Consider the following 15,906-nt stretch of genomic DNA (forward strand, 5'->3'; position numbering starts at 1 on the left):
GTGGCCAAAGGTATCTATCCAGCAATAGATCCTTTAGATTGAATTAAAAATTAAATATTTTTAAATTTTATGGACTAAAATTCTTAATTAAAAAAGTTGAGGAACTTTAATCCGTCAAACATAAATTTAAGAATTAAAAATCAAATTTTAAAAAAATTGAGACATCTTGATTGATCAAAACTATTATTTAAGTACTAAAAATTGAATTTTAAAAAAATTAAAAATTTGATTAACCCGAAATAAAATACAATTCCTATCATGGGGTTAAAAAAGTAACCATGGTAGGAATGTGATCCCATCTCAACTCCTTTGATGGGACCCAAAGCAAAACATTAACTTTCATCAAATTAAAGAGATTTTTCAGAATCCTTGCACAGACTAGTAGATACATATGCATCAAAATTCTAAGAGGCCAAGAAGGGACCACACCACCAAATAAAAGTATATAGTTGGAAAAGCACAACCTCATAGGAAACTCAATGCCTCTAAGGGGAAAAAGAAAAGGGAAATGACACTAACGAGTGTTGTGACTTATATTCCTTTATGAGAATGTTGTTAATTCTTGATAGATGGATACGCATAGGATAGTGTTTTGTTGCCTTTCACATTCTCTATCTTTGAAATAAAAGGTGTTGCCTCAAAGCATTTATGTTCCACTTTTGTAGTTAGGAGGAGGGGTTTACTTTGAAATGAGTCACGAACCATTTTCAAGCTATGCCTATATGGTGGCTAGGTGCTACTTACACGGCTAAAATCTCCCCCTTGAGGGACAATGAAAGCACAAATTGTCAAAAAGGAGGCACTTTGTTTTTAGTGTTTTGTATGTTATAATGGTAACTTGAGTTATAAATGTACACACTTCATTTTCTTTTGCATAACTTTATTTTATGGTAGTAGATGTTAGAAATTGAATTGAACAAAACTGAATTCTTTAGTCCATTAATTGAATCCAAGCTAAGGAAAAGGGTTTTGTATAAATGAGCCTGTGTTGACACTCTTTTTAGTCACATCTATTGGAGTTGTGAAAGATGCAGAAATGGGAGTTCCTTGCAGCCCAAAGCTTCAAGGATGAAATTCTTCCTGCGGTTTTGGACTGAAGGGAGCTCCTACTTCTTCACTTTCCCATATTTTTTTTGTCTTTGCTTTTTATCGAACCAAAGGCTTCAAACTTTTCTTGTAATTAGCTATTGATTCCTTGAAGTTTGGTGATCTCGTTATGCACTTCTGCTGCAGTAAGTATAGATTTTCAATTTTTAGTTTTACCAAATCAAAGTACATCGTCATTTCCCCTTCCCTTTTTTTTCTCATATGACACTTCTTGCAAATTTCTTCAAAGGGGGAAAATTTATCAATTAAGTATGCACTTTATGTTCTTGTACATTTATGCAGATGATGCAAGATATATAAGGTCACCTTTATAATTTGTTATTGTTTTGATCCCCTTAGTTCTAATTTTTTGATGTTGTCCCATTTCCCCTCCCCCTTCATTTCAATCTTCCTAGATGTGTCTGTACAGAATTTACATAACCAAACTTAAGATTAATTTAATCGTTCAAACTAAGCTAAAAGGATTGATTTCTTTGGAGCTGTATTATTTTAGCTACAAAAGCCCTTGCCATTCATTCCTTTGATAAAAGTGATCATGCTATCTCCTTCAGATAATTGCTAAAGCTAAACCTCATGATCACACATGTAAAGCTGTTTCCTTTAGAAAATTGTTATTTTATACACATTCAGGACCTGAACCTAAGCTAGAAAAATGCCTAGGTAACTATTTTTCTCCATGCTGTGGCTATTTTGTGTGCCACATGCAAGTACTCAGTTTCAAGAACTTAAAAACTGTTTGTAATTCAAGAATTCAAACCAATTCTTCCTCCATTAATTCCATAAAATATCTTTCCATTTTCTGCCAGAATTAGTTCAGTGTCAAATTTTCCATAACAAAATTCTAATTTCTAACCATTTATTGGACAAAACTCACTGCACTACTTAGACTAGTAAACGGATCCATTCATATGCAGTCCAAAACTCATGATGGTGGGTACTTTAATACTTTCAAGTAGGCTCTATTAATTTCATTTTCTCCTTCTCCTCTAAGTACATATAGTTACTAATTGTTACAAAGATTGAGTGGAGTATTCGATGCTAGATTGCTCTCATAATATTATTTTTTTTTATTTCTCTTTCATTCAAAAAATAATCTTTCACAACTTGTCTTCTCATGATAATTTATCTGTTAAGAGAAGTCCAGAGTGCATCATCTTCTGTTTGAGACAGTACAGTGAGACCATGAAATTGGAAGTAAGTGTGAATTTAGTATGAAAATATAACAGTACGCATGCATAGTTAACCTTAGAAAACATTTGCATCAGGGCTATTTTCTATTTTTTAATTTTGTTTCTCTTTTATTGCATTGGACCTGTTGGTGGAAATGGAATTATAGCTATATGGCCTATGGACCACCCCAAGTTCCAAGCTGAATAAAAGGGAAAAAAATGAAACATCTAATTTACTTTTACTTCAAAGTAGGTTTATTAATTTGTTATCCAATGTTTCAAACACAAAATATAGTTTTCTCATGAATTCTTTAAAACTGACTAAGGGTAGGGTGTGTTACTGGATCTTATGCTCCATGGAGATCACTAGTTAAATCTGGTGCTGTTATGCTTTCACTCTAGCAACAATTAACAATTCATTCCATTGGCATATTATAGAGACACATCACATGTATGAGTACAGTTGAAAAGAAATAAGGTTGTTCTTATTAATTATAATGATATGATATGATATCTAATCTTAGTGTAAAGATTTTATTATACAAATACAGAGAGAAAGAGAGAGGTATACTTGGAAAGAAATGTGGTTGTCCTTAGGATTAATGTGACCAATCTTGGGCATGCCTTCGGGATCATCTGATTGAAGGAGGTGAATACCAATGCCATAATTTAATAACCAATGTTGGGCATGCCTTCGGGATCATCTGATATCTAGAAGCACTTTGTATTCAAATTCAATGGGGGAAAAAATCTATTTTCTGTTTTTAAATGAGTTGAGAAAAAAAACATAAGAGGGTAATTGAAATTCAAATTTAATGTACAAATTCAGGGGATAATAAATTTTATTTTGATTGAGTCATAGAAGTTTATCCAACGGATTACGGTGAGCAAGTTCTCGCATAGTCATTTTAATTTTCAGCTTTGATAGTCTATCAAAGTTAGAGAGAGGTAATATGTGCTATATGGCATGCTAGTGCTATTTTATAGAAAAGAAAACTCACTTTGGAGGAAGAGAGAGGGGTAGGCAGTTGCTAACTAAGATTTTCTCTTTGTTTTTCTTGCTTCCCTACAAGTAAGGCTGCATTTGTCTTTTTATCTTTATCTTTATCTTTGTACAATTTATAGCAGACGAGGAAAAATGTCACTGCAACAGCCCCCTTTTTTGAATTATCAAAGCTATTTTTAGTAATTAGTAAGACAGAATTTTGTTTCCAATCATGACCTAATAAGCCTACCATAACATTATGTTTAGATAGGAAATCAAATTGTCATGAAAGAAATAAAGAGAATAAGGGACAGACTATGTAAGGAAGGCATTGTGCGGGGCAGCTGTCTAAAAGCTTTTTAACTTTTTTTCCTAAAAATATATGTATAATTATATATTGTTTGTTTACAATAAGAAAATTCAACCTATAACAAATCCAGATTTCGTTTGATAAAAAATATATGTATAATTACAATTGCTTCTTAAGTTAAAATAACCTATCACGTCCATTGTTTGCTTTGTTGGACAATGGATAACACAAGTAATATATGGTGAAATTTACTTTAATATTTTTTTAATGTTAACTATTTTAATATAATTTATATTAATTATCTAAATACGATGAATATGGAAAGGGTGATGATGACAAAAATAATGATGATGACTATACAATGACAACAACAACACTAGTGAGGACAATTGTGACAATAATAATAACGATAATTATGATAGTAGTTGTGACAATAGTAGTGATGATGGTCATACCTTTAATAGTGGTGACAACATTGAAAAGTGATGATAAAGATGACAACGGTGATAACGATAATAAAAGTGATAGTTATAATAACCTACTACTTATGATATCAAAACAACTTTACTTTGTAAAAAGATTAAATTTTAGTTTGATAGAACTCTTATATTAAATTTCTTATGAAAATAAGTTTGGATTTTTTGTCTGATTTTCAGAACTAATCATATAATTGTTCACTTCAGCACTTTATAATACCTCTATACATAACCCAACCATCCAAAATAAATAATGTTTCTTATGGCATTGTAACCTATCAACAATAACATCAAAGTGTTTCAAAACTCATACATTTTTTTATCAGCAATAAAAGATATGTATTATATAGAAAGGCATCAACAATGCCATAAGGATTACATAAGAAACAGACAATGCCTCTTTTTATGATAGCAACAAGTACTAGAGTGTTTTGGTTATGTTAGGAAAGATTCAAAAAATTTTATTCAAATAGGAAAGTTCAGATGATAGAAGGAGAAGAAAGATATTGTACAAATTGTTAAGTTTATTATGAATAATAGAATTTATAATGAAGGATTCAAAGCACTCCTTAACTCTCTAAACACCCAGAATACAAAATTCTTTATAAAGGAAAGAACAACTAATTGTTTAACTGAAAATCGATTACAACAGAAAATAATTACAGTTACAACATAGCTTATGTTAATGAACCATAAGACTAAATGTTCTCTTCTGCATGATTGGATGTTCCACCAGATTACAAAAGATTGGATGATCAATACATAAGATAAGATTAGTGGGACAGACGACCAATGTTGTGGTCCATCTTATCTCTATTTTCCATCATTCACCAATCAACACTTTACATAATTAGTCAACCAAGAGTTTGATCACAACCAACAATGGCCATTTTCTTTGCATTTGTATCTTCTTGGCATATTACTTCATGTATTAGGATATAATTTTCTTTAAGACAATGACTGATTTATTCAGGAGTTTCTACTTTAATCAATTACCAAGTGGATTAATCAATTACTTCTCTCTTGTTCAAGTTTTCAGAGGTGAACAAGAACACTTTAATTAATTATTTAGGTCATCTAATCGATTACATTGTTCTTAAGTTGTTTTTCAGATGTTGGATGAACACTTTAATCGATTACTTAGATAATCTAATTGATTACTTTGTTAAAACAATGAATTACCTTATAGATTTAATCAATTACAGACGGTTATAACTGTTTTATCTATAAATAACAAGCTTGTGTTCACATATACAGATCAAGAGATCAATAGAGAATACTCAATACATCTCGAAAATAATATCTTAGCCTTAGAATGAACAAGATTTTGTGTTGTCATTAGTGAATAAGAGAAGAGAAGGAAAAAGTTATATAGTAACTCACAACTTCTTAATCGTTTGGTTATGAAGATCTTTTCTTGAAAGTGAGTTGTGTCTTTTGAATAGAAGAAGATCACATTCTCAATCTAGCATAGTTTTTGTGGAAAGATTGGTCAGACTGTATCTCTCCTACTTGGTTTTTCTTGTGTATGATTTTTACATGATCTTTGTTTTTATGCGTGAATCATTTACAGCATGCTAGAATAGGGTTTTCTAGTTTGGGCTAAGAGTAAGATTCTCTTAGGCTTATATTCACAAAGGGTTCTAGTCTTTGGGTGCCTTAGTCTCTTTTTTCGGGGTGAAAATTGTAGATTGGTTGTGATTGCTTGTAAGGATTCTTGATGCATAGTGGAAATCTAATTCAGGTTGTGGATTAGATAACAGGATTAGCTTCTCTAGAAATAGAGAGTGGACCAAAATAAAAAGATTGTGTTTTTATTCTCTTGTTCTGATTTTTTTCTCTCATTCAATGTATTAATCAACTCATTCAAGTATTAATCAAGTCATTTGAGTATTATTCAAGTTTTTCATAAAGATTCAAGTTTTATGATTGTGAAAGAAAGGATATTAATGAATGATCATGTTTTGTAACTATTTTTAAAAGTACATTTTATTTTGAAATCAATTCACCCCCCCCCCCTCTTTGGTTTATTGAGTTCCATCATCTTTTTCAATAATGATATCTCAAGTTCCATGAAAGATTTGATTTATAGAAGATTATCTATCAAACTTTATTAGAAAATACCTTTCATATTCCTTTTTGTGACATTTAAGAGCACCTCCATCAAAGGTGCTTGTGAGGTAGGTAATTTATTAAGTATTGACCCTAACAAGATATGTCTACACAGCAAGTGCTTAGTAAGAACCCAGGAACCTACAAGGCTACAAGTGCTTATCTAAGTATCAATGTTTAATAAATTTGTGAGCCATCATGTGTGCACGTATTTTTTTTATTATGAAATTTTGATGAAATATAAGGATATGAAATTACTTATGTAACCTATTTAATTAATTTTTTAAGATGTTGGGTTTAAGGGAAGAGCTTTCTTTTTTTAGAAAAGAGTTTCAGAGAAGAGTTACCTAAGTTTTACAAAGTAAAATAAGTGATGTACAATAGACTCACTTTTTTTTAACAAAGTAGTGAAACTCACTTAAAACGTGTAAAAAGTAAATTGAGAGATGTTGAATATTAGAAATGCATTAATAACACTTAAAAGTGTTTTCTTTCTTGGCAATATTAAATGAAATATTTATTTAACAAGATTGAATTTATAAATGTAACACATCACAAATAAAAGAATAATATTTTTAATTATGTGTCACATTTTAATTTATACATAAAAAAGATGAATAAAAAATAATAATTTCAATCTATTTACAAAATAATGTAAAATAATATAAAATTTACCACATAATTATATAATTTGTTTATTTTTTTTAGGCCCATTCCAGCTAGACTGTCACCATCTAGCCTAGGTTGCTTGGCCAGGGCCAGCCATGCAAACAAATTGTTTCTCCCGTGATGCCAATTTAGTCTTCGTAATAAACTTTGAATCTATTTTGATGTCAAAAACATATTACCAAATTCACACATATATGAGACTTGAATCTTGTACTCCTCAAGTTGAATCATGTACCCCACATTATTCATTCAGTGAAAATACAATAATGCCCTTAATGAAATTTTCACCTTCCATCTTCCAACCATAACACCTTCCTTCTCCATTCTCTCAACCCGTGACACCATCTCCCTCGATAGCAAACCCTCGTGACAACAACCTTCCCTCGATGGCACCTTCTTCCGGTGCCCCCTTATTCTCACGCTCCCTTATCCCCTTTCCTCCTCCTGTGAAGATAAGTGTCTCCTTTTCCTTTCTCTTTTCTTTTCTTCCTCCTCTTTCTCCCTTCAAATTTAATTAACTATAAAAAAAACCTTCTAGAAAGGCCTTTTCGTAAGCAAAATGCTCTATTCCGAAAGCATTTTTGCTTACAGAAAAGTCATTCTAAAAGCATTTTTTCAAAATCCAAAGCAACCTTTTTGAAAGTGCATTTTGTATATTTCAAAAAGGAGATTTCAAAAATCATTATTGTGTTTACAAAAAGCTCATTACAGAAGCAATAACTGCAATCTAGAATAGTCTTTCCGAAAGTGTATTTTATATCTTTCGAAAAAGGCGTTCTATAAAATACTATTTTTGACTTATGAAAAGACTATTCTGGAAGCAAAAATTGCAATCCAAACATACATTTTGTATCTTCTAGAATGACCATTCCAAAAGCACTATTTTTGTTTGCGAAAAAGGTGTTCCATAAGACTTTTCCTTTCAGAATGATCATTCCATAAGAGTATTTATACCTAGAACGCCTGTTTTGAAAATAGGTTCAAAACTCAATAGGAACACCTGTTCCGAGAAGAAGAGTTGAGTTGAGTCAAAAAGAAGAGTTGAATTGGAGAAGAAAAGAACGGGAAAGGAGGGGATCTGGACTTACACTAGCTACAACATCTAGTAGAGGAAGAAGATAGAGGCATAGGTCAGGGTTTTTAAAAAAATGGAAAATGCAGGATGCGATAAGGTACAGAATTCAATTGCCCACAAATATGTTTAAAAATAAAAAAACAATGACCAAATGGAAGTTTACCCTTTTCTTCTATACGAAATCCTCACAGAAATACAAATATGCAAAAGTTTACTGATCAAAGACACAGAATAAATAACGATCACCACAAAAGGATTTATACAAGTTAAATCTATTTATAGGACATATGCCCAGCTTCTCAAGTCTCATCCTTCGCCTAGTACAAAATCGACGGGGAATAAACAATAAAGGAAAGGGATAACAAAAACTATTGGTATCAGACCAAAATTTATGATGACAACAATACAAGAAAAAGAATGATATATCAATTTATATAGCCTATGTACTAGGATTACAACATAGAATGTAGAAGAGCCTGTAGCTCAAACATAAACGCCTAATTAGCCATTATTGTGATAAGCGTCTAAAAATGATATGTTACACAAACATTAAACTACATGAATCAGGGGACTCATGCTACAAACTTGACGTACAAAAATCCCACGAATGACTGAGTATAAGTATAATCTATCTATCTACTCATCTCATTCTTGCATCCTGAAAGGTAGGACTGTGCCAGCAAGAAATACTTCTCTTTGTGCCTTTTGTACTCGTGGTATCGAAGGAAAAAGTAACCAAGATAATCAAATTCAATTGCAGACATCTTTGCCTATTTATCATTAGAAGCAATATCAACAGTTGAGGATGTCATTTGATTAAGAAAGCATAGCGACCATATAAGAGGAAATATTACCTGAATTAGACCCCACAATGCCCAGAAAATGTGAGAAGCAAGGGAAAATGTATTTGCCTCAACATACAAAGTTTCAAGATCTTTCTCAGACACCTGTATTATATTAAGTAAATGATGATCTAAAAGAAACACAGGAGATACCCATACAGGGAAAAAAAATTAAAACTACTGCGTTATATATTCCAATAACTTATATACCCTCAAGTGCAACAAGGCATGCTGAGATAAGGCTAAATCAAGTCCAAGTCAAATTTGAATAAACTTCAAGAGTAGGACAAAAGTGGGGATTTCGGGAAGATATTCAGGCGGTTTTATGTAACATACATCAGCCTTTGCAAACCAGCAACAGCAAATATCAATCCAACATTAAACCATAAAGACAACCTAATATAGTTGATGCACCAAAGGGATAGTGTGTCAAAGTGAACAAAAACTAATGGAAAACCACAGAATATACATTGAAGTAAAATGCAATCATCACCACTAACCAAATCAGGCAACTTTCATTCACAATGCATTAAAGAGATTAATCACTGATATGTAAATGAGTTTTGCAGGAAGTATAAGGAAGAATAGGCCAATTTCATTAAAGAGCATTTACTTCTATAGCAATCAAAATAAAGCTGAAAAAACAAAATCAGGCAGCATGAAGATCATAACAGAAAAATCCATTATGGCCCATTACAAAACGTAGTAAAAAATTTAACCATGATACCCTTACAAATGCCAAGCACCACTGAAATGGTTTTTAAATCTTAATTCTTAAACAGCACAAATGAAATATGTCAAGCTAGACTGTGGATAAGATGATTGTGGCTATAATTGATAGAGTATGGGCATCTTATTTTTAGAGATGATTGACAAGCTGGAGGCAATGAAATAAAATAGAATATGAAATATTTAACCCCTTCACTGTGATTAGTACCTCTTGGGGTCTTTCAGGTTTCAAGTAATGCCTGAGGAAATGATATTGTTCATTCATATTTGGGTACCTGCATTATGAAAATGATGAACTGAAGTAACTAACACAAATCACGACTAAAGGAGAGAAGCAAGCATAAAGAACTTACAAGTCGTAGTCACATTCAAAGCCAGCATATTCTGCAAAGTGGTCTCCTATATCATAGCCTCTGTAGTTGTACGATGCATATTCATAATCAATGAAGTAAAGTTTATCTGGAGAATTGTCAGAACAAATTGAAGATGAATTTATAAATAAGTTGGTTGTCTAAGCGTATTCTCTCTTCACATGTGAATGTTACTATTTTTAGGAAGAATAAAGACAAAGGAAACCTTTAAAGACCCCCCCTCCTTCACACACACACATATGTGGTAAAGATGAAGATGTAGTGACACTATCTAACTCTTGAGTTCATAAAAATGGCATGCACACAAAATGGAAAGCATAAGAAAAAATCTAAAATAAATATAAGCTACTGAAATATGCTTTAACATCTACAGTCACTTCTATAATAAATAAATAAAATCTACAGTAACAGGGTTGAATCACAAGTATGTTTACAAACAAGGAATTTGGATACCTTCTTCACAATTCATCATTATATTTCCAGAAAGCAAGTCATTGTGAGCAAAAATTACAGGAGATTTGAGTAGATCACACAATCCCTGTTGCAAAATTTAAAAAACATAACATCTGTCAAGAGAAAAAATTGTTGACATTTGACAACATAAAAAGAATCAATCACTACCACTAATTTATCCTTTTCAAAAAATTTCACAAATTTATAAGTTATTATCTTCACAAGCACAAATGGAATGGAAAAGGCTATGTTTCATGATCCCTTTGGCCTGGACGCTAGGGCACTTACTTTTTCAGCCTGTCCTAATAAATATTTAGTAAAAGTGATGCGATATTAACAGAAAATAAGATGGTAAAATATAAACTTAACTTTCAAATCTAATGATTAGCATTGGACTTCCAAAGATGATGGTAATTTATATGCATTTTGACTCCTGCATTATAATGAAAAATAAATACAAAGAAAAAAGCTAAGAAACATATGGAAAGAGCAAGTACCTTGAGCTCAACAATTTCATCATGGACTTCCTTGAATGAAATTGTCTCATAAGTCTTCTGCATTTTACTATCATCAAATTCAAGAACAGATGCTGAAAAAAAAAGTGGCAACTCAAATACTAATAATATCAAGCTTTCAAGCATATACACTAGTCCTTGACAAAATCATATTACATGAGGTTAATCTAGCTGGATGATAGTTTTAATATGTTGAAGCTGTACATCTCACATAAGACTAGGGATATAGAATGAAAATCGTAAGAAGCTTTTATGTAACAAAAAACAGACACCAAATAGATTACATTGTATATTTAAAATTAAATCTATAGGCCCAAAACAACTTCAGATCCTGCACAAGGCATAACAGATCATTCCAGTATAATAAGTTACTTTCAAACTTAAAATCAGGTAGAGTGGTGAAACTGAAAAGGCTAAAGGGTAGTTCAAAACTTTGGCCAAAAACAAAGGCATATAGAACTCAAAATAAACACAAATTAAATTGACTTCAAAAAAATTTACAAAAGTAACTCAATCAAAAGAAATAGAAGCAGACAAAGACCAAGCAGGAAGAAAAGATAAAGGACCTTTCTCAAAGAACTTCCAGACATCATTCCATAATTGAGGTTCCTTTGAGCCTGGAATTTCCACATGATGAAATCTTTGAAGTTGCTTAGCTATTTTAGCAGCCAGCTTTGGCTCTCGCATATCTGCCATGAGAAAATGTATTCATTAAGTCATTAAATCGGTAGTAGCTCTCTGGATATACAAAGCATAATAAAATGATACATTTAGCCAAAAAAGAAATTTCTATAATTGCTACTGTAATGTACAGTAAATGCAATACTGGGTAGTGGGTACAGATTCATTTTTTAGATATGCTTAAGTTTCTAACAAATATTATCAAGAACACCCAAAAGTAGGAAATTTAATAAAATCTATTAGCATTTATCAACCTGACATTGTCACTCGTGTTCTAAACATGAATTTTTCCCATTTGTACCTGAAGGAGATAGAGTGTGTGCATTTATAAAAGATTGCACCATGCCATTCCCAAATATGCCAAGCCACTTAGCACCAAATCCTGCAGCTGTGATGTATTTGGTAGCCTAGACGCCAAATTTCACAAGCAATTACAAGGTAGAAACTTCAAGTAAACCATTGAATAAATACAGATAAGCAATTAATCTAACAATTATAACCTACAATGTTTTGCAGATGATTTAGAAAATAAACTAACACCATTAGAATTCATATATTTCTCTTATTGCAATTCACAACAGAGATCCTCTGTGCACATCTATGAAAGAATATAAATGTAAAGTACATGTAGACGTGCAAACATGGTTTCTCTTCGTTTCTTTTCTTTTATAGATTTAATGAACAAAATTTTTAGCACATCTACAAGGGATTTATGTTTCTGTGGCATTCAATGTTGTTGGAAGTTGTGGTTTGCTTATCCTTTCCCAGCATATGGCAGAATAATGAAATCAATAATACATATTTAACAAATTAATATATTTATGTTGAAAGACATTTCTAAATCCTAATTCCCAAAAAGTGAAATACCAAAATCTTTATATGCAACATCATCTAATACAGAAACCCCATTATAGAAAATATAGAAAATGGTAGAATCCAAGAAATATTACTACACCACAAACATATATACAGTTTCAGCTACCAAGTAACTTTCAATCATTCATCAGCTAGAGAACAACAGTTGCAGAAATAAAAAAATAAAAAAAAGAAAACAACATCAGCACAAGATGACTGCAATGCTTGACTCGGAAAGCATGCACAAGCATTCAGTAACTTGGCTAATTTTTGTATGTAATCATGCAGGGTCTAACCTGCAATTCCCTCTGCCGATCAATAATGTACTCAGTGTTGGGTCCATACAATCTGACAGTTATAGTTTCCTCAATGCAGTTTTCTTGTTTAACTGAAACCTTGAGTACTGAACGATAATCACAAATATATCAGTTAGGTCCCACACCAACAATACAAGGCTAAGAATGAATTACAAGTAACTAAGCAACCATACATAGCCATTCACCATACGAAAATTAATCTTGAGTCAACAATAATTTTATTCTTTCTTTTTCAGAACAAAAAATGAGAATAACAACAAATAACTAACACAAATTTGTTATGCCCCCGGAAATTTTCTCAACAACAAAGCAAGAATCATCCAAATTCGACCACGCCTTGAACATATCCTTGCACAACTTTCTGCAAGAAATCACAAGAAAATTAAAAAAAAAAACAAAAGAAAAGAAACCATGCAATTTCAGGAATAGAAATGAACAGTGGCGAAAAAAGCCACGTGAAATCGCAAAAAAAGAAAAAAAAAACGGTTCAACATCGGAAGACACGTTATAGATTCCTCATCACAACTCCAAATCCAAAGAAATTGAACGATTCCTAAAAATCTGGAATCGACAAATCTCAAAAACCTGACCCCAGAAACGACGAAACCCAAGCAAGTTCAAAAGAGAAGCGCGCGAAATTAAGAAAGAAAGAGAGAAAAAAAAAAAGGAAGGAAAAATAACAACATATTATTGTTTTATTTAACAAATGAGAAAGAAGAAAAAAATGTGAGAATTACGAACAGGACGAGAGGTGTCATTTGAGGAAGCTCGAGGGAGGGATCAATGGTGAGATGTGAGGGATGAATCTGCGAAGCGTAGTCATGGCGAGCTTGCTCAGCGACTTCAACGGGATTCCAGATCTTAACCTCTGCACCCATTGATTCAACCGAAGGAGAAGAAAAACAAAGAGAAGAGAGGGAAGAAAAAAAACAACAAGAAGAACAAGGAGGTGTGTGAAATGATATGAAGAAAAAAAAGGGGGGATGTGGGTTTGTTTGTGTGGTGTGTTGGGTACTTTCAAATCGAGCGAGCGGTGTCTCTGTCTCCTCCTCCTCCTCCTCCTGAGTCGACTTTTTGTTGTCCCACGAAATGACCGATATGGGCAACACGCATAGGCCACGTAGTGTTGCGTTTACAATGCTGCCCCGGTCCCAATTGGTCATTGTGATTTCACTGGCCTTGTTGGTGGTTAATTAATTTAATGTTTCTTGCAACAACACAACACTCTTGTTACACGAGGAAGTTAATAAATTAGGTATGCTTTCTTTTGATGACTGAGAAATAAATTTGATATGCTAGTCGGTCAAAATACCTTTAACGATTAATTATTGATTTTGTTGTTAAATTTGAGGAATATAGTTTTTAGTCCATTAAATTTAAAAATATTTAATTTTTTGAATTTTGATAAATTATTATTTTTTGGTTTATAACATAATAAATAATAAATTAATATTATGATAGTTTTTAATATTTTGTGATAATTTTAAAATATAAATTTAAGCTGCTAAAAATATAAAAATCAATTTATGTAATTTAAAAATTGTTACAAAATATTAATTTATTGTATTAAGACAAAAAACAATAATTTATCAAAATTTAAGAACCTAAAAAAAGTAGTTTTAAATTTATGGGACTACAAAACTACACTTCTCAAATTTAATTAAAACTAGTTTTGATATCAAAGACCAACTTTTATATTTATTTTAAAAAACCAATTTGACAAAAAAAAATGAATTGTTTTTACACATTAAATCATAATGCTCCTTCATTTTAAATTGATTAACAACTTCTCAGGTAATTAATATATAGTGGTATATGTTTTTAACTATCATAAATTAATTTTTACTTTTTAATTGGTTAAATTTACATTTTAAAATTATGATAGTTAAAAATCATCACAAAATATTAAAAATAATCATAAAATATTAATTTATTATGTCAGAAACTAAAAAATAAAATAAAATTCAGAAATTAAAAAGTTATCAAGATTTCAAGAACTTAAAAAACACATCTTCAAATTAAAAACTAAAATAATAATTAAGCCTACTTTTTATATTATATTGTATTTGTAAAGATCTAATACTAGCTTTTCGTATATCTTTTTTTCTTAATTCAGCAAAAAAAAAAATCTTTTTTTATTTTGACGTCGCTCTTTGTATCTCTTTACTCCATCAATAGTCACTTTTAAGTTTTTAACTACCATCCGTTAATAAAAATGTATAACTAGCAAAAAAAAGTCACTTTTAAGTTTCAGCACGCATTCACGGTTTCTCTCTCCTTTTATGTGAAATGCATTTCACATTAGACATGCCAAGAAAATCTGTACCCGTAAGTATCCGCCGAATCTGTCCCGACTTTGACGGCTAATACCTGAGTTGACCGGGTATGGGTCAAGTTCGGGTTTTCCCCGATAACCAAAAGTCGAGTACGAGTACAGGTATGGGATTACTAGACCCGTCTCGACCCCGAACCCGCCCCGCCACTTGAAATCTTTAAAATTTTTGCATAATTTAATCAAAAGGCATATAATTTTTATTACTAGTTAATTTTATTTTAAAATTTTTACATAATTTAATATTATTTTCTTAACTATTTATGTAGACACACGCGTTATAATAAATTTATTGATATATAAGTAGTTAAAAATAAATGTTTAACAATCAATTTATTTTTTTCTAAAATCAAATTTTTAATATTTTTTTACAAAAAAAAATATTTTCTAAATGATGTGTGGAACGGGGTTGGGGATACCCGATACCTGACGGGTACGGGGATGGGACAATAAATTCAAATTCGTCGGGTATCGGGTACGGGTATGGGGATATGTTGAGGAGTCGGGGTAAGGGATTGGGGAGACAATACCCGACCCGCCCCATTGCCATGTCTATTTCACATGATATTTTAAAGGTTAAAATATGTTCAAAACTATATAAAAAATAATATATTTTAATTTTGTGAGTACTTATTAAAAATTTTACAGATACAAATTTTTAATATTTTTATATTTATCAGAACAAAATTATATTTTAACTTATTAAAAAATATAACTATCTTATTAGTTCTTAAATTTTTTTAACATTTCTGATTTTTATCGCTAAATTTGTTGATTAGTAAAAAAATTAATTTTTTTTCATCTAATGTTTTAGTCTTTTCTATTTATTTTGGCAATTAAATGTGTTGTGACATTATTTCTATTAATATTTTATTAATTTTTTTACTACTAAAAACCATTAAAAATTA

General features: G+C 31.2%; 1 protein-coding gene and 1 non-coding gene across 2 annotated transcripts; one reads left to right on the forward strand and one right to left on the reverse strand.

Annotated features, from left to right (window-relative positions):
* The first annotated feature begins 1,033 nt into the window (after positions 1-1,033).
* On the forward strand, positions 1,034-1,112 carry MIR319P (microRNA MIR319p). Its single transcript, NR_126796.1, has one exon. It is a non-coding gene; the product is annotated as a microRNA MIR319p (primary transcript).
* A 7,199-nt stretch (positions 1,113-8,311) lies between these two features.
* On the reverse strand, positions 8,312-13,777 carry LOC100793261 (probable ethanolamine kinase). The gene is made up of 11 exons (XM_003527108.5): positions 13,408-13,777; positions 12,936-13,027; positions 12,646-12,752; positions 11,796-11,901; positions 11,380-11,502; positions 10,796-10,887; positions 10,299-10,383; positions 9,828-9,933; positions 9,683-9,749; positions 8,758-8,850; positions 8,312-8,673 (listed from the first exon to the last, which is right to left on the reverse strand). The coding sequence occupies exons 1-11, from the start codon at positions 13,542-13,544 to the stop codon at positions 8,536-8,538; spliced, it is 1,146 nt and encodes a 381-aa protein (XP_003527156.3). The 5' UTR covers positions 13,545-13,777; the 3' UTR covers positions 8,312-8,535.
* Positions 13,778-15,906: the final 2,129 nt, after the last annotated feature.

The sequence above is a fragment of the Glycine max genome, chromosome 6 (assembly GCF_000004515.6).
Source record: "Glycine max cultivar Williams 82 chromosome 6, Glycine_max_v4.0, whole genome shotgun sequence".
NCBI classification, from domain to species: Eukaryota; Viridiplantae; Streptophyta; class Magnoliopsida; order Fabales; family Fabaceae; genus Glycine; species Glycine max.

Coding starts and splice junctions, on each gene's coding strand:
- LOC100793261 (XM_003527108.5), bottom strand. CDS start 13,544: ATGGGTGCAGAGGTTAAGATCTGGAATCCCGTTGAAGTCGCTGAGCAA. Junction 11,902..12,645: donor ATCGGCAGAGGGAATTGCAG/GTTAGACCCTGC, acceptor TTTGGCGTCTAG/GCTACCAAATACATCACAGC. Junction 9,934..10,298: donor AATGATGAATTGTGAAGAAG/GTATCCAAATTC, acceptor ACAATTCTCCAG/ATAAACTTTACTTCATTGAT.